This window comes from Artemia sp. Qi Xiang Cuo, chromosome 1 (assembly GCF_049724085.1).
Source record: "Artemia sp. Qi Xiang Cuo chromosome 1, ASM4972408v1, whole genome shotgun sequence".
Taxonomy (NCBI): domain Eukaryota; kingdom Metazoa; phylum Arthropoda; class Branchiopoda; order Anostraca; family Artemiidae; genus Artemia; species Artemia sp. Qi Xiang Cuo.
This window is the reverse complement of record NC_142794.1, coordinates 47,228,308-47,247,307: the sequence shown is the minus strand read 5'-3', so window position 1 is coordinate 47,247,307 and position 19,000 is coordinate 47,228,308. Positions and strand designations below refer to the sequence as shown.

The window sequence follows — 19,000 nt, the reverse complement described above, 5'->3', positions numbered from 1 at the left end:
GTCGTCTACTAAACTTAGTAGACCTTTAAAATCGATTTGGGCCATCTTTTAGGCAAAAAGTTGGATGAAACTATATTATAAACTCTGAATATGTCCAATAAGTGGGATTGGGGCACCAAGTTAAGCCTGCCAAACTATTGATTATACATTAATATAATTGCTGAACAATTACTTATAAACGTTTTCAACTCGGTTTTCAAACAATTTTTGGCCTTTTACAAGCGATTTTAAAACACTTGACTCTCCCTTGCTTTACTGAAACAACGGTACTTTCGCATTATCAGGGCCTCTCTAAAAAGTCAAGTTTGGTTAATGCTAATGAAATAAAATAGGATGACTATATAATAGTTTAGAAACAAATTTGGGCTATATATTTGCACATTAGGGGGAGTGGGGGGCAACACATAGCATTTATTAAATACGTAACCTAACCTAGGTACCTCCCCCCCCCAGAAAACACCAAAGAACAACACTTAAAAACGGGTTTTTCATTGCATCTTTCCCGTTTGACTGTAGCATCTCTTGTTGGACTTCTTTAGAGGGGCCCTGATAATGCGAAAGTTCCGAAACAACTATTAACCTAGGCCTTGGTAGCAGAGCCGTATCCGGAGGTGTGAGGACCAATTGACTTAACCCCCCCCCCCCCTCTGAAATATTTGACCGACTTGTAAATTGATCGTGAAAGCTAGGTAAAAGACTCTTTTCCCTATAAATTTTCGAAAATATTTCTCCATCTCGTAAATTGGTCTTTAAAATGCAAGTAGAAAACCCATAGCCCCCCTCCACCGAACAGAAATCATCGATTCGTTCGTACATGCTAGGATACTTCGGCTTCTGTTTTCTGTAAATATGTGCATCAAAGATGTGTTTTTGTGCATTGTGAAATGGAAAGAAAAACAATATAAGAAACATAAAACATAAATGCTTTAGGGACACGAGCTATGACTGTTTTGTCCTAGAAACAAGTTTGTGAGAAAAAAAATCTGAATGTCTGCAATTTTTTGTTCAGAAACTGGTTTTCAAAACCAAGCATCAGTAGCCTTTTGCAGGTAACATAGTTTGATGTATTTTGTTATTGGAGTTACTGAAACTATCAGGTGGGTTCTTTTGGTCGACTGATGACTAGTATCATTTTCATTAAAATCCTGTTAAACGTATATGTTTTCCTGGCCTACAGGAAGGAGCATCACCGTGTTATCTGACCCCAGCCTTTCTCCCAAATTTCATGATTTGCTTGATTATTTTCTATAATTTCCTTCGTTGTTTTGATGAATAGGCTATGCCTTTAATCGAAATAGATTCCTGCACAAGTGTTTCTTCCCTACAGAGGCGGGCTAAACTGAATTTACGTTCGGGACAGTGGAACAAAACGAAATATATACGCCCCGTAACCCCAAACGTTATAAAATGCACAGTGCATGTAAAGTAAAGAGTAGACTTTATGACAGGAGTCTTGGTTCCCCAGCTCTATTACCTGGCTACGGCACTTATCTGTATGCATAGTTGAATATATTATCAATAATTACTTAGAAACTTTATATCTGCTCCAATGAGTCACATTTCCTCTAGGGTGGTACTTTTATTATCTGACTTCTAGCATATGGTTCACATAACTTAGTGTCTGAAGTGACCGTAACCAATTCTTCTGCAAGCCTAATATGATTGTTTGTGAATAGCGATGTCGGCAAAACTTCCAATAAACTTAATTGTGCCTCCATTTGTGAAGTAATAAATGACAAGCCGTATCACTCTGGGTGAAAAATAAAATAAAACCTGGTCTTTTTTAAAAGACAATAGATATTCATCGGTTGAACGTGTCGATATGGCTTCTGTCTGCTTCGGTTGTTAGTCCTTTAATGGAGTTTGGTCCTTGAATTAAAGTTTGAAAAGAAAGGCTGTAATTACTAATAAAAGGCGTGTGTCCCTATTTTGGACTTTGTAAAGAAGTATGATTGTATGGACTCTTTTGGTATTTTGCTACTGAGGATGAACGTCTCTATTGGTTTATATTGCAGCCATGTTGTGGAAGTTTCTTTCTGACTATGATTGATGGGAAGAGATAAGAACCCTAAAAGCTCTAACAAGGCTGTGCCAAATGAGAAGGGTAGTGCGTCCACACTCCCAGCTTAGAATTTGGTTACTTGACCGTTAAGAATAGTTTCTGACCGACTCATCCCCTTAGAATCAATATTTAGGGCGCACGCCCACCCCCTTGCCAGCTTAAATTTTCTGTCTGATGTCGTTTTAGCCTATATATCTAGCTTGCATTTTGCTGTTAAAAAAAAAAAAAACAGAACAAAAAACGATCAAATCACAGGCATGATGATTCGTCTTTTGTAACAGTCAAGGCCATATCCAGGAGGGGGGTAGGGATTTGACCCCCCCCCCCACGAAATATTCGTCCGAATATACGAAAATGAATATATAAAATTGTTTATGCGTTTTTGGAAATCCTGGATACGGAACCCCCCCCCCCCCGAAAAAAATCCTGGATACGACCCTGGTAACAGTATTTAAGTTAGATACAGAAGCTAGAATGTAATTGTAAGTATACAAGGGTATTCTAAAGTCATCAACAGGAATGATATTGGTTTTATCTTGGCTTCTTTTTTAAGAACTGGCAATTGTGATGATTTGCATGATCATCTAAGCTATCTTACTGCAAATATTTAGTTTTTTAAGTTGCCGCAATAAACAGAAAGGGTAGTTTGAGGGGTATAGGTAAATGAAACTTGAACAACAGTTAAAAACATAATTTTGCTATAACGAGCTATTGAACTGAATATTAAGTAATAATACTTCTGGTTTTGTTAAAAAGTCGTTTTATCCCATGCTCTTCTTAATATCAAGGTGAGCCAAGGTGACAAGTTGGGGTAATGATTAAGGAGTAACGGAGTAATAGGTTTCTTGAGGAATACGAAAGGGGGGTAACAAAAATATTGTTGTTACTCCTCATTCCTTATATTGTTTCCTGACAAGTTATATACTGGTAGGCCTATTTATGCTTGTATTAGACATATCATCCTGATGTTTAGGTATGTTTCGTGAATTCGATTTGTATTGGAAATGGTGCCTTTGTTTGAATTCTGATTAGCATTTAATCACATCTAAATCATAATTTTGAACAGTGTTACCTGATATGTTACATGGCAACGACAACAAACGTCAGTGAAAAACAACAAATCAATAACAGTGTCCAGATTTTGAAAATTTTGTTTTTTATTACTATCGAAAGGGTGGAATACGTGACTAGTTACTTGATCATAATTTTCTAACGGCTTAAATTATGTGAAACCTTTCGAAGATTTATACAATTATGCAATAACTCTCAAATGGCTACTCTCAAACTCGTCTTCTCTGTCTCGATTACAAACTTCTTCCTGGGGATTGTTTTTAATATTTTTTGGACATCTCCATGTTAGCGTTTTAGAAATAACAACTCTTTCTTTTTATCTGTTTTAGTTAGTGGTAGATATGGAGATGTTATTTGTTCGAGTCAATAAACAATTTTGTATACAAATCAAATAATCGTTGCAGCCAGAAATTTGAGTTGGCTGTAAAGATATTGATATTTCTTTTTACCTTTTTCTCGTTCCGCTCTCCTGGAAATTTACCCCAATCATTTCTTCGGTTGTAGTATATAAAAGACCCCTGTAGCCATCTATAATCGAATTATTAATGGGTTCCAAGATAAAACGCTATAGTCAAGTTTTAGGCACACATTTCTGTCCAAAAGTACGGACCAGGGTCCAAAATAAACTTTTCTACAATATTCATAACCTTAATCAAAATGCAAGGGAGAGGCAATGAACGAATAAACAAGTTGAAAAAGGAATTTTAAAAATAAATACATCCAGTCGTTGAGTTCTAGCTTTGAAGATCGATTTAAGTCTATCACAAGAGAATTCCTGTCAGAAGACCGAAAAAGTGCAGAGAATACATGGAGAATTTTCTCTGTAAGTTACAAGACTGCTGGAAATCTGCGCCTAATAGCCACAGTTTATAGAATTAGTTATTAGATAATTCTATAAACTGTGCTAATAGCCTACAGAGGCCCATCTTCTTTTTCTTCCTTATTTTTTAGTAAATAGTTATTGTCCACGCTATGCAACTTTTTCAGTAAAAGTGACTAAAAGCGAATTTAAGGAATTTTATCTACGCCCTTTCTCCTTCTATAAAGATATCAACCTCAATGAAAGGTAGTTGACCATTTAAATAATTAACTATGTTGGTATAATTTTTGATTTATTTAGATAAGTTTACATATTTCTCTGGCCCAGGGAGGTGGTTGGTTGGTATATTTTCCTTAAAAAAATAATACATGGTTTTTTATATAGTTACTTTTAATGTAGTATTTTCTATAAATCTATAAACTCCCTTTGATTCCCCCTACCCTTGGGAAATCCTTTTGAGTGCCAATATAAAGAAGCCAGTTGCACATCTAAGATATGGCCTATAAGATTTGAATGTTTTGTAGTTGTAGGATATTCGAGAACGCTGAGATTGTTGTGCACCTATGCAAAGACCAAGGCTGACGTAGCGTTTTAGGCCTGTGTTAATAGAAAAGTTTATGCAGTTTTTCATTTTCTGAATGGAAATTGGCTTGTGATTTGCATTTATTTCTAAAAATATATTTGAGCTTCACTTAAGGTTAAAAACTTTTGCGTTCTATAGAACCAGAGCCGTTCCTAGGGTTGGTGGTGCATGGGGCAAAATTAATTACAGCACCCCTCGTGACTCAAATATGAGCAAAAAAGCCAAATCAAAGTGAAAAATTGGATCAAAGTGAGCAATCTCCCAGACGCGGCGCCCCCAAGTCATGGCGCCAAGGGCAACTGCCACCCCCTAGGAACAGCTCTGTATAGAACCATTCAATTTTTTTGAAGGAAGGATGCTGAACAGTCGTGAAATTTCAAATTTTTGATTTTTGATCCCTTTAAAAATTTTTAAAGGCACTAAAGTTCTAAATCAAGTTTTAGCTTTTGCTCCCTTTTTTCCAAACAGTTACATTCATTAACTGTGAATTTTTGTTTTTATAATGTAACTTCTTTTTTAAAGTTGTTGCGTTCCAATAAATATCCGTTATCTCAGATATCCACCGTCTGGGAAATTTTTGTGGAAGCCAATGTGACAAAGGTGGTCACAGATGTAGGAATTAACAAATTTGAATGTGTTGTGGTTATTTGATGATTGAAAAGACGAAGATTACATACTGTTATCTAAAGGTCAAAACAGATGTAGCTTTGTAGGATAAATCACTTTTTCAAGAGACAAACTGCATGATGTTGATCAAAGGTAACCATGGGAAAATTCTGGCTTCTCGTAAAATCTTCCTAAAAATATTACACCAACTGCCTTGGTCTTAGTACCCAATATCTTTGAAAAGAGGAGTAAAACCCCCAAGCCTCTGTTATTATGGTTCAATTTGTGTTTTGATACATACGTGTCTTTTTTTAGCCGTAGAAAACTGTGTTTTTCTAACAAGCTGTGGAAGGGCTTCCAGTAAATTTAAGATTACCAAAACAGGCCAAGGACAGCCATGTCGAATAAGCTTCTTGAAATATTCGTGTTAATTATGGTAGTGGGAGTACCAGCTACTTCATAAAGTCAAATTCGTTGACGTTCTAGAGATTGTAAAGAAATATTCAAAAAATCTGAATGTCTCGTTTATAAATTTGCCCATCCTTTTTTTTATTTCCATCATCCAATATTGAATTAGAGCGGTTCATTAAGCTATGCAGTAAAACTTACGCCTGAATCTCCATACGTCTTAGATGCTCATCGCATAAAAAAGTGACGTTGGCCGCGCTCGTACGTTCTATTTTTGGATGTTTCTAGGAGAGGTGTGTGGGCTATTTTGAAAAAAAGCTGTTGAAATATATGAGAATATACATTACTTTAAGAATCTTAACAACCTCCATATTTGGGAGATAGGAGTTGGAAGGCCCTGTGTCCCTGTTTGGAGCTAGTGGCCCTGCTATTATCATTATTCTTTGTTTAGTTGCCCCACCCCTCTAACAGATTTAAAAAGACATATGTGATCTTGATCACTGACGGATCCAGAGGGGGGCCACGCCTCCCCCAAGATTTTCCGGCGCCCTCTTTCCCTGTTTTTTCTTTGTTTTCACTCTTTTTAGAAAAAAATGGTCAATTTGATCAATTATTGGCACTTTTGTCACATTACCCCCCCCCCCCCTCCCCTCCATGATTTTGCTCGTTGGCGCCATTGTTACATTGGGCCTCCCCCAAAATTTTTTTCTAGATCCGCCCCTGGTCTTGATGAGCTGAGTCAGGGTAGGTTGGCCATCCCACCTTACAATTTTGGTCCCGGTTCACCCTCGTTTCTCAATAGAGAATGGCCACAAGCCTGGCATCTCAATGTTTGAAGGGAAGCTTGTTGAAGTGAAGTAGCTAAAAGAACTGCAAAGAGTGATGAATTTTGATAAAAAAAAACATTGTACATTGTGCAAATATTCTTTTCTTTGTCATCAAATGAACAATGTTCATAAGTTTGTTAAAAACAGCAATATTATTGACATTGCCGCTAATAATGTCAATGGCTGTTCACCATACTGTGTAACCCTATTTCGCTTTTCTAGCCTGTATTTCAATCAACTCTTTGCTACTCAGACCTGTCTGGTGTTTTCTGTCCTCCCCAGGATAAATCCTCTTCGCCTTTCGCAGATTCGCAGCTGTGACTCTGTCTTAACAGGAAGCCGATTCTTTGCACTACCTTTGTAGTCCAATATTCAGAAAATTCATTTTAGACATATTAAAAATACAATGCTACTTTTTTGCATTACCTGGCTTTTTCAATAGGTTTTCTTAATTCTAATGTCATTAGTGCTAATTAAATATCCGATTAGATCTTTTTTCTGTTTTTTTTTTTTTCCAGTTTCTTCGTAGTTGGAACGTAAAATTGTAAGTTTTCTGTTCTATTCTAATTCTGCAATTGAATTTTTTAATCACCCTGATATTCAAATAATATGAGTGGGTTAGCCATGATGATAAACTTTGTCTTGTAAGCTCCTAAGTGACATACGCACTCATATGCTACTGCAAATAATTGCAACTCGCTACAGTACCAATCTGTCTTAGATCAACACAGCTGCGCACGCTGCTACTCCGCCCCAGTCTTTTCAAAGCTTTACTCTTTACACTCCCATGAAGTTTTGATTTTCTTTGTGACATCTTCCAACCCCATTCGGGGTTGGGATTGTCGGGGTTGTCGACTTCAAATAGTATGGACTTCAAATGAATCACCTTTTAAATTAAATTTAAATCCAAAAAAATAATCTTCGTGCTACATTGAGTAAAAAACTTAGAGGACATAAAAATAAATGTTTTTGACGGAAAATGTATACTAAAGTAAGTGCGCTAATAAGGTTTGTGGACATTGGTGGCCGGCGTTTACCCCCCCCCCTCCAAAAAAAGAAATCCCCCCCCGAGGAAAATACCCTCCTCGAAAAATTGCCCCCCCCCAGAAAATACCCCAGAAGTTTCTGCAACCATAAGGTGGATGTGTGGATGAAGAAGGGGCTGGCCCCCTCCTATACGAAATACATCCTGCTCATTTTGGGGTTTAATGTTACTCTTTACTTTCATAATAATAGCGTAGACCAGAAATATACCCAGAAATCATAAGAGAATAGATATCAATTTCCCATTTTTGATGCGTTTTTTAAAGTTTCTTTTGCACCCCTCGAAAAAAATCCCCCACCCCACACCAAGAAAAATCCTGGTTACGGCTCTGGACTACACATCAATTTTTCACTTCCGCCCAGAGAACCTCATTGTAGAAGTTTTAAGTATTTTTTTTAAGTTTTGTAATTTGTCCATTGCTTACAGATGGTATTTTTTTTTTATTGGGAAACATACGGACATTTTCGCGGAGGAGTTTACTGCAGGGGGGAAGGGATTTTCAGTGGGGAAATAATTTTCTTTCAGGGAGGATGTGTTTTCCACGGGGGGGGGGGGGGTATTTTCCGTGGGGGGGGGGTAAACGCCTAGAACCGTCGACATTATGGGGAAACATTATCTCTATTTATTTTGGTAAGATAGACTATTTCAAATCAAATATTCGCATCTTTTTTCACACCTCTACCCTTCTGGAAAAACGTCTGAACCCCCTCCCTTCCCCCTATAGAAATGTTTGTGCGCCCAGATCTTAGTATCTATGCTCATATTATCTACTGTATATCTATACTCTGCGATTAAGTCATATTGGTTAAGAAAGGTGTGGCGAATAGATTAGAAAGCAATTACTAATGCAGCTTCAAGCACTTTTAAACCTTTAAACATTTTTGGAATGGTCAATTATGGTAGGTTATGATTCATTTAACTTTTAGGTTAACGGGCATGACGTCTCCAATGTAAGTCACGAGGAGGCTGTAAAGGTTTTCCAGGAGGCTCAAGAGCCGATAATGGTTGAAGTACTAAGGCGCTCTTCGTCACCAAATGACACACAAGTGAAAAAATCGTCTATTAAAAGTAATCCGAGCAGTTGTGAAGGTAATTTTTATCCTTTAGCTATTATTAGTGTAGGCTCTAACGTTCATAGTTTGAACGAGTTAGTGTTACTATATTGTGCTATATGTGCTACATTGTACTTGAGGACGAGGGCTGATCTAGATCAAAATCCTGGGGGGGGGGGGTGTGACAAGGGCACCAATGAGCAAAATCTTGGGGGGGGGGGTCAATTTGACAAAGGTACCAATAATCGACCGAATTGACAGACTTATTCTAAAAAAAGGATGAAAAAAGAAAAAAAAAACAGGGAAAGAGGGCGCTAGAAAAAATCTGGGGGGGCTCAGACCCAGAAGGTCGTTCCGTAATATGGACGTTCCAAAATTTTTATGCTGATTAAGAATGTTGGGAGAAGGGGTGGGGGGTAAAGTTTCTTGTGACTTTTTCGTTTTTTGAAAGAAGTTTTAGTCATGAAAATGCCCTCAAGCAGCTTGAATCTCCACTGCGTAAATCAAGGAGTAATGCAAAAAACGGATCACACAGCTTGTTAGCAGACCTTTAATTTTTGTATCAGCATATAGCACATGTACTATATGCTATAAACCAATAGGAAAACCTTTAGTTTCTGAGACCCTTTTTGCAATTTTTGCTAATAGCAGTTTTATATGTTTTTAGGTGAAAATTTTAATCGAAAAAAACAACAAAGGAGTTGGGCTGTGGTTATTCTGGTGTGGGTAACTCTTTCGCCGGGACTCGTCGTAGTCCAGAAAATGACATGTAACATTTCCTAATTTGTCAGGAGCATTGACAACCAAACAAGTTTCGACAGGTACTACTTTACGAAGACTTAAAGCATCTTAATTACTCCTGTAGTGATAAATAATAAGAAGCTGCAGACCAAAAAATAATCCATTTCTTAATAAATCTCATTTTAAGAAACATTGTCAAATATTTCCTTTTTATTATCGGGGCAGCGGCTTTGATTTTGCAAGGATGATTTGCATTTTGCGTGAGCATTTTGAGACAAGATGATATTCATTTTACTACCGTATTTACTGACATAAATGAACACAACTACGGATATATTTGCTAAAAAGGCATTTGGCACTTTTGTCACCATACTCAAGATCTTGTATCGTTAACATGAGACAATAACCGGTTTTATGGTCTTTATACCAGACAATATTCGCTTCGGCTCGGTGGGAAACTACATTGTAGCTATGTTTTAATTAAATATCTAATTGGTATTTTGGCTAGGTTAGTTTAGGTTACGTATTTAATATAATGTTGTCTGGATGGCCCTCTTTCCATTGCTCTTTGTTGTAATTTTCATAAATTTGTTCCTCAAATATTATATTTTTCATCATATTTTTTTTTATTTCATTAGCATTAAACAAACTTCAGTGTTCGACAGAATTTGAGTGTGGTGGCTATAAGACACAAGCAACAGGCATTTTTGATTTAGGCTCCCAATTTTATGATACAGTAGATAGTGTTTGTAATACGATACATATGCTCATTTGAATATGTATATATATGCAGCTGTAGCAATTTTTTCTTTCTTAAAAACGGGTTTGTACTTATAATCTACGAATCAACGAATAAATGACTGGTGTAACTGATATAACGTGTCTCGGTTTGGTGGAGTTTCCATCTGAAGGTTTTTCGTATTTTCGATGATTAATTTCAAAAAAATATTTTCGAAAAAAAGAAATATTTTGAAGAGAAGTAAAGAGCCACATAAACATCTTGGATGAGCTTATATTAACACATGTAATAATTCAAGCTCATAACATACAGAGATTGCAATCAATGAATAAACGAAGCCCAAAACAGAAAACAATTAAAATGAATACTCATGCCAAGGATAACTGTTACTGCTGTGGATGAATAAATGAATCCTAAAACAAACAGATTATCACAAACTAATAGAGCTAACGCCCCATTAAGCTTCAAAAGGCCAGAGTGTCACTTACTGAAAACGATTTATACTTCGACCAGCGTTTTTTTTTTTTATTTGTCATAACATTAATAACAACACAACAACAAAAACTAATAGCACAGGGTTAATCAAGGCTTACAAATAAGAATAGTACTGTCTCCTCTAAATCCCTCTAAATGTCTTGAGTTTTGTTTGCATTTTGTTCAAAACAGTATGTATTTTCAACAATGTGGCTTTATTTGTCAAAACATCGACAAAAGAAAAAATGTCCACTACAATCAACACTAGTGGGAAGAACTAATGTAAGTCGATTCTTTGTTTAATTTTATAACAATATTAGTTCCTGGAAGTCTCAACAATTTTTTGATTTGTCAGTGTTAGGCCTACAACTATAGAAACAAATTGATAAGATATATTTTGCTTTTAGTAAAAGACAAATGACGCCCAGTCCCTCAGAAGGTTTTGGGGGCGGTATCTCTTCTCCTGTTTGTGGTAATTTCTGTTTGTTTTATTTTTGTCTCGATTATTAATCCTTAGTTATAATCTCTGTTCGTTTTGCGATTTATTGGAAAAATTTGGAAACTTTTGTTTGTTTTTTAACTTGATTTTTTTTATTAGTAATTATGAAGAGTTACTAGGAATTATTAGAAACTGATATTAGGAATATTTTCAAAGCTTTAATGCTCAGAAAATGTTTTCGATCAACCGTAACAATTTATCAACGATAGTTTTATGGTAGAATTTGGGGTTCACGGAGGTACCGATAATTTTTTTCTTTTATTGAGGGGGGCAGGGGGGGGGGTCTAATAATAAAAACAGCTTTGGGAGGGCAATAATAAGTAAACAAATTTTGATCTGATAATGTGAATAAGAAGCGCCGAGAAATTCAAGAATATATAGGATTGGCTGGGGTGAGTGCCCCTTCAGGTACGCCACTACGTGGGTTGATAGGGGAGGTATTATTAATTATAGGAATTGAACGTGTGAATTTTTATCTTTTATTGGGCTGAAGCTATCTTGACTCACTTCCTGTATAAATTCTTGTATGTACACGCAGTTTTATTCAAAAAAAATCTTGTATTCCATTTTGTTGCAACTGTTTGTTTGTTTAATAAATGCATGTCAAGGTCGTTTATTAAAAAGTTCTGTTTTGTTATCTTAAAAAAGGACATTCCGAATGAATATAACCAGTTTTGTTTCCTTAATCGTTTGTGTTAATTGAGTTTTACTTGGTCCTGGAGGTTTAATTGAGTTGTCTGAATGGCCTCGAATTTTAGAATAGATCAGCGGAACGAAAACTTGATTTTTTTCCCCCCTAAGAATGGATACAAGTACATTTTTTCCAAAAAATTATTATGCTAGTTAAAGTTCTTTTGGTCCAGTCTACTTACCCTGAATGTTTCATGTCAGTCCGAAAAAAACATGTTTGACCCATCGTAATGTTTCAAGAATAGACCTAACCCATTTTGTTTTCTCTTAGGTTTGTTTGGCCCAGTATACATTCCCATTAAGTTACTAGGTGATCAGAGAGAGAATAAATTTTACCTATTTTTGGTGTTAAGAATCAATACAATGATTTGTTTCATTAATTGTGTCCTCATTGAGATCCTCTTGTCTCTGTCTATCGCCCATTTTCATATAGATACAACCAATATTGAAAATATTTTTGTTTCTATAGGGGGTTCACCTGACCCTGTCTACATGCCGTGAAGGTTGCAAACGTATCAGAGACGAAAAATAATTTCCGGCCCAGCCCATTTTCAAGTTTTAAAAGCTGATTCTGCAAAAAATAGTGTAAAATTTGTTTTCTGCCAATGGGTCCATCTCACCCAGAAACTTGTTAATATCATTTTCAAGCTGATTGGAGAGACAGAATGTATGGCCCCATTCTATGCATCTCAAATCCTTACTCTTTTGGTCAAGAAGAATACAAAATATTCAGAGTAAAGTCTTGGGCTGAACAAAAGTACTACGAGTCCCCCCCTCCAAGCGGCTATCTAAAAGTTTTAACTCAACCCTTTTGACGTTCCCGAGATATTACAAAAACACAAGTTTGATAGTCTGGTTGAATATTGTGTCTGGTTATTTAGCTCACCATTTCAGCGTGAATAGATTCAAAATACTACTGGGGCTGTTAGTGCCAAGGGACTCCAGAGCTTAGGCGGATCAGAGACAAGCATTTTTAGGCCTCCATATCCCCTATCTCTAAATGCAAAATAGGAACTCCCCGTGGCTCTTCCGTCCCTCCCAACATTATAAAAGTTTCGATCCCCACTTGTCATTCCCGAGATTTCGCAGATATGCCATTTTGATAACCTGGTTATATTGTTTCTTTCGAGTTGCATCTGCCCCCTCCTCTCCAAATTTGAGGTCCAATTAGCTATCATTACTTGGAAATTTTAACTCGATCTCCCGAGCTGTTTCTGATAAAATGCAATTATTCTATTGTGATAACCTGGGAACAATTGGTCTTCTCAGTATACATCGCTACTTGATCCGGAAAAGGGAATTCTAGTCCTACAGGGGCTCATAGTGCTGAAATTTTTTTAAAGAGATTAGAAATCAAACCTATAGACCTTCCCCTGCCCTTAAGTCAAGATTTGAGGTCTACTTTCACCCAACAGTCCGTGATAGTTTCAACATGATGTCCAAAGCTGTTCCTATGAAGATTTGCTTTTGTCTTCACCTGGTGACAAATAACGTCTTTGATTTACATTGCTACTTAATCGGTGTTAAGGTTGGGTTGGAGAAAAAAAAATTTAGGCCTCCTCTCTGCCTTCTCACCCGAAGTCAAATATGCGGTCCATTTGGCACCAATAACACCCCCTGAAGTGTTTAACTTGATGCCCTGAGCGATTCTAAAAATATGGAAGTTTTGATAACCTCGAACCGCATAGTGTCTTGTGATTTACCTCTCTACTTAGACGTGAATAAATTCTAATTTGTATAGGGTCTTATAGTGCAAAAATGTTTTGGTGGATTGGAGATACCGAAACAGAGCATGACGCTGTTAAGGGGATATTGACTGGGGCATCCAAATTTATGGGGAAGAGTAGGGAGTGGGTAGCATAAAAGGATGGGAGGGAGACTGGCTGCTCTCCAATCGCCTTCGGCCCTTTGAGAGAGTACTAGAGCTTTCAGTTTTGAATCGAATCGTAGAAACATCAAGTTTCTACTACCCACTCTTCCATAGAAAGTGGCTGAAAAAAATTAAAACAGAATAAATGAAGGTATAGGCTATGGGTAATATGGCCCTTTGCCTGTGCTGCACTAGAGTCAATACGTGTGATCCTCAGACCAATCTTTAGTTTCAGATAAAAATATATTTTTGAAGGATTAACATCGATTTTATCTCTCAGTTCTGTCTTCTTCTTGTAATTTCCTCATTTGAAGTAGATAATGAGGTTCCATTGGGACTTCTGAAGTCACCATGCTTGATTACCTGTCAAAGAAATTTCAATCTAATTTGGGAATTCGCTGGTTTTCCAGAACGCTTAGAATTCCAGCTGAAATTGAGATGAATTGCAAGCGGCTCTCAGGTCCTATATTTTCAGCTGAGAAGGGGGTGGGTTCCTGGTCCAAATTTGATTAATTCTCTATTCGAAGGCAATGAAGTTTTAACTTCTAAGTAAGTGTCTGTAACTGAATCCCAGTTTGTCAGTGATAGAATTGATACCAAAAATATTTTAGAAGGTATTTCTTATAGCTGAGGATAGCAAAAAAAGGAAAAAATAGATGAGGCGTCTAGGGGAGGCGTTCTCTGTAGAGGCTTGGAGTTTCCAAACTTTTGTAAAAAACTGTTTCTAATTTTGTCTTTTTGTCTGTCTGAATAGTTAAAAAAAATCTTTTCTTTGGCATTGACTGCGAATATTTCCATTTCATCCTAAGTGGTTTGATTCGAACGGCAGTGATTTAGGCTCAATGCTCAAAGGATTTTATAAGATATATTAAAAGCGAAATCCACTGTTTCAAAAATATGACCTTGTGAAAATTCTTTCTAATCATAAACTGGGGAGTTAAAAAAAAAAATGAAGTATGCATACAGAATCGGTAGAAAACTGTAATCATTTTATTTAGTTAAACTAAAAATAAATAAACAATTACTTTAAAGTGGAAATTTGTAATTTCGTATTCAGTCTGAGAAAGATGTTATACCAAAGTTACACAATTTAAATTTAATTTATTCTCTTTTTATTTGAAGAAAAAGAAGAACAGGAGCCAACGGCTCCTGTTCGGCTTGTTCAAGGCAAGTTCAAGTTCGGCCTGGCAAGGCAAGTTCGGCCTGTTCGGCAACGGCTCCTGTTCAAGCCAACGGCTTGAAGAAAAAGAAGAACAGGAGCCAATATTTTTTCTTTTATAAATATAAATAGCTCTTTGGGGAATCCGTGTCGATGCATACAGCAGGCTAGGCCAGTGTGGAAAAATAAGAAAAAAAGAGGGTTCTCGCAAGCTATGCATCACGTTTCGATGTCTCAAAATGCTTTTATTTTATGAAGAACGCTGTGGTTCCTAGTTTTGATGAGTGCTACAGATTATCAGCTAAGGTGATTTATTGCTCATCATCACTTTCATTATTTGCTTTTAGTGAATGATAAATATTTCAATATCCTTTTTTTTTTGGCGTGCATAATAGTACAGGCTACCTCACTGCTAGCTACCTCAATACTCATAATCAGACTTGTGCTCAGTTGTTTCTTGGATGGGGAAAATTCCAAAAACTATAGAATACAGGCGAATTTTAAAACAAATTTAAGAATTTTTTTTTCTTTTTGGGGGGAGGGGATGAGGGTGTTCTTTTATTCCTTTTGGTGACCGATTGAACCATCAGCCCTTCTGTGTAAAACATGGAGCTTGAATTACTTTGTAAAATGACTCACGCAGCTTAGTTTTTTTTGTATTCTTTTTCCAGTAACTGGTTCATTAATTAAGATAGCATCTTGTTTTTCCAGGACATGTTGGTTTTACAGATTTTTTTTTTTTTTTCATTTAAAAATTATGATTTTCAAGGATTGGAAAACGAATCCTATAATCAATTCTTGACAGTACTACTTAGGACCCAAACCCAAAGTGAGGCCCTCTGGCCCGTCCCCCAAGGCTTCAAATGCCGCTATTATTGCTCAAAATGCTCATACTGCAAAAAAAAAGAAAAAGAAAAGAAAAACACAATCAGATCTGTTACGATGTTGACTAAATAAACAGATCTACTATTTTTCTAAATAAGATATTTTCTAAGATAGAGTGTAGTTTTTTAAGTAATTTGGCCCTTCGGGGCTTGCTATAGGAATTTCTTATAATAAATATTTTATCTAATAATTACTATGATATTGGGATTTTACAGCCTTAGAAAATCTTGTTTTTAAGGCTCACGATTGCGGGTCGTTGAAACATCCGTACAAACAGATTGGATCGAAATACCTATAGACCTAAAAACTAATTATGCCAACAAAGACCCATTTGGAACTGAAAACTCTCTGGAAGGAGGGTTTTGATGAGGACATCTATGACATATTCGACCAAGAAATGGATTATGAGGTTAGTGATTACTTTTCTTTCTATTTTGGTGGTATTGGCGTTATTAAAAGCGTCCAGACGCCGTAACACTGAGAACTGTGTATTTTTTCTGCCAGTCCTGGCTCTATTATTTGGTATATAATACCCTGTTAAATGATCCAAAACCCCTCCCCACCCACAAGAATGTATCCAGGATATTTTTTTAGGGGGAGGGTATAAAAAAACTTTTAAAAACGCATCGAAATTTTCTTATATTCATTTTTTTTACGTTTTTACTAGTCGGAAAAACTTTTTTTTTTGGGGGGGGGGGTAAATCCCCTACCCTTCCCCCACTCCGGATAAGGCCTTGCCAACTCATAACAAGTGGGATTGTGGCTAAATATAATGCATGCTTTTTAATTAAAACAAATATTGACAAGATTTCATAAAAGAATCTTAGAAATATTATGAAGTATCTTATAAGGTCTATAATATTTGTCCTTATTACGCTTATGTCTTCGAAATTACGGGTCATTTTGATCGATAAATTTCATTCGTCATTCGATTTTTTCTTGTCAAAGCCTTGTCTGAATGTTAAAATCATTTTTAGCCCTTCAACAATTTATCCTCTCATTCACAACTGATATAATTGAGAAACGAGTACCACCTTATTACCTAATAGTCGGAGGTGAGAGAAGTGTTTAGGAAATTGGAATCATGCCTTAATTACCATTTCGAAATAATAACCAATTTCTTCATTTGTGTTGCAGATACAATCTAAAATTAAAAACAATAAAAAGCCATGTATATATAGGGGGGAGAAGGGGGGCCTTCTCCTCCCTGAAATATTTGGTTTACATTTTTATGATCTGTTATGATTTCCTTATTATAGCTCGCTGGCGAAAAGGCCGTATCTGTACTTTTTCAGATTTTGAGAAAAATGCGATTGAAAAATTTGATTTTCGCGGAGCTGAAGGTATGGTAGATAGAAAAATAAATTAAACGCCAGTTTCAAGCCTCTAGTGCGGGAGATTTGTTGTAAGAATTTTGGTTCTGTTTGGCGAAATTTACTAGATCAAAAGGCCATCAGAAAACGGACACGATATTTTTGCCTGTCCTTTTTGCTGCTAAGGTAGTTAAGACAAAACTGCAGGACGACAACAAAGCAAGGTAACTGATTAGGCCTTCGCTAATTGCCTCTCCTTCTTCTCATATTTTTTGTTTGGATGGGGTCTGGCTTCTTCTTTTGGGTAAACTGTCTGTACTGCGGTGGATGCTTTAGCCATAAAGTTGTAGGCTACTGTTTATTTGTCCAGCCGAGGGGCATCGTATGAAAAAACGAACTATACCACTAGAAAGCTCGTGGAAATAACGTTAGATAGCGTTCGTATCTCAATTTTAACTAGGGGTGTCAGGGGTCTACTCCTTCTCAAATTGATACCTATTATCTTTTTTAACAAGATAGTTATTTTCAAACTTCTTCTATTTAATTGTTCTGCCGATTGCCTTTTCTCTTCTTTTTTTCCATTTCCTGGGAATAAACCATGTTTGGTCATTTCCTTCCCTTTTATGTTAATAGGCTTTTAACGGAACTTCCCGCTTTTGCAGCACTAGATCTACATTTATTCGGATAGTTTTTACCTGATTATCCGCATAGGATATCCTAATGTTGTTGATTTTAATTAGTCTGACCGGTAGTTTCAAAGATGGAATTGTTGATTGAAACAATCCAGATGGCCAAAAATTTCGGAAGCTTGAAATAAAGAAGAGACAGGAAACTTTTCTGTATGCGCCTTTCTGATTAGACCCTGAATATTTTCTTCCGATGTTCTTGGGAACACTTCATATGTAGCTTTTGGATTCCTTAGTCCCCCAGAAAAATTAACTTAGCGCAATGAGCAAAGATTTGCTAACTATCCATCGAATGAAATGACGGGAAAAGGATGAAACTTGTGACGAATGGAAATTTGATGTCAGTTAGCTCTATTCGAGTTTAGCCATGGGGATGATTTAATATGGCACGCATGTCTTATTTTTTTTGTGGAGTCTGCAACAATCCCCCCCCCCCTTCAGAGAAAATCAGTAAGCAAAATTTTTGCAGCAAGATGTACATAATTGTACTGACATTCATCGCTAGGTTGGCGTCAGAATCATTCAGATTACCGCTAATTTAACTTTTGGTTCTGTATCATATCGACAGTGTCTTGCCTTAAGTTCCCAGTCTACGGAAATTCAAAGAATATCGAACCAGGTGGGGGAGGGGAATTTGTCCAGGATCGCTGTCATCGGAAAGTTTTCGTTAAAACGCTGTGAAATCTAAAAATTTGACATAAATTTTTTTTTAACAATCAAATCTCTTTAGGTTTGTTGTAAGAAAATTAAGTTCGATAGCAGCAGAACTAATTAATTTATTAAACACGCACGTGGAACACGGCTCGCTCTTATCACCCAAAGAAGGTAACCTCTTGAAAAGAGTACTCAAAACATCGTAAAAGGAGTTCAAAAAAACAATTTGATGGCGCTGCGTATCCATCTAGACGCGTATCCATAAGGAGATTATTTGATCTTCGCTTGAAATCAAGTGTCCTGATTCCTTCTGGTGAAGGTCCAAAAGATGCTTACAGCCTATTAGCCTAGTGATTATTAAGCATGGGCACTGTTCTGTTTTTCTGAAGAAACAGAAAAAAAAATAAACAGGGCATGAATAAAACAGAACAGAAACAGAACAGGTCAAAAAAACAAAAAAAAAACAAACAGAAAACATGTTTCTGTTTCTGTTCTTTTTTTTGGTAAAAACAGAAGATAGCTGTTTTCGTTAAAAAACAGCTGTTGTTCGAACACCTAAAGCTTAAAGAAGAAAAAAAAGAATTTTAAATGATAAGTTTTGGTTTATTATCAGTACTTTTGCAGCATTTTTCCGCCAAAAAGAACAGTTTTCAATGAAGGGGCGAAAAATTGCCAATGCACACAACATCTCCATCTTTTTTTAAGGTTAGTTTTTTCCATTTGCCCATTCCTTTTTTCCAAAAATACATTTTTATGTTTATACAGAATCTCCTCGAATTTCCTGAAAATGCATACTAATTATTTGAGACGTTTTGA

At 36.4% G+C, this 19,000-nt stretch overlaps 1 protein-coding gene across 3 annotated transcripts in view; it reads left to right on the top strand.

Annotated features, from left to right (window-relative positions):
- LOC148956399 (E3 ubiquitin-protein ligase PDZRN3-like) overlaps positions 1 to 19,000 on the top strand; it is a 138,128-nt gene that overhangs the window by 26,610 nt on the left and 92,518 nt on the right. For all 3 annotated transcript variants that reach the window (XM_089107968.1, XM_089107959.1, XM_089107974.1), the window contains 2 exons: positions 8,349 to 8,511; positions 15,770 to 15,940. In XM_089107968.1, coding sequence (XP_088964094.1) covers positions 15,845 to 15,940 — 96 coding nt within the window. In that variant the 5' untranslated portion in view covers positions 8,349 to 8,511; positions 15,770 to 15,844. The remainder of the gene's footprint in view (positions 1 to 8,348; positions 8,512 to 15,769; positions 15,941 to 19,000) is intronic.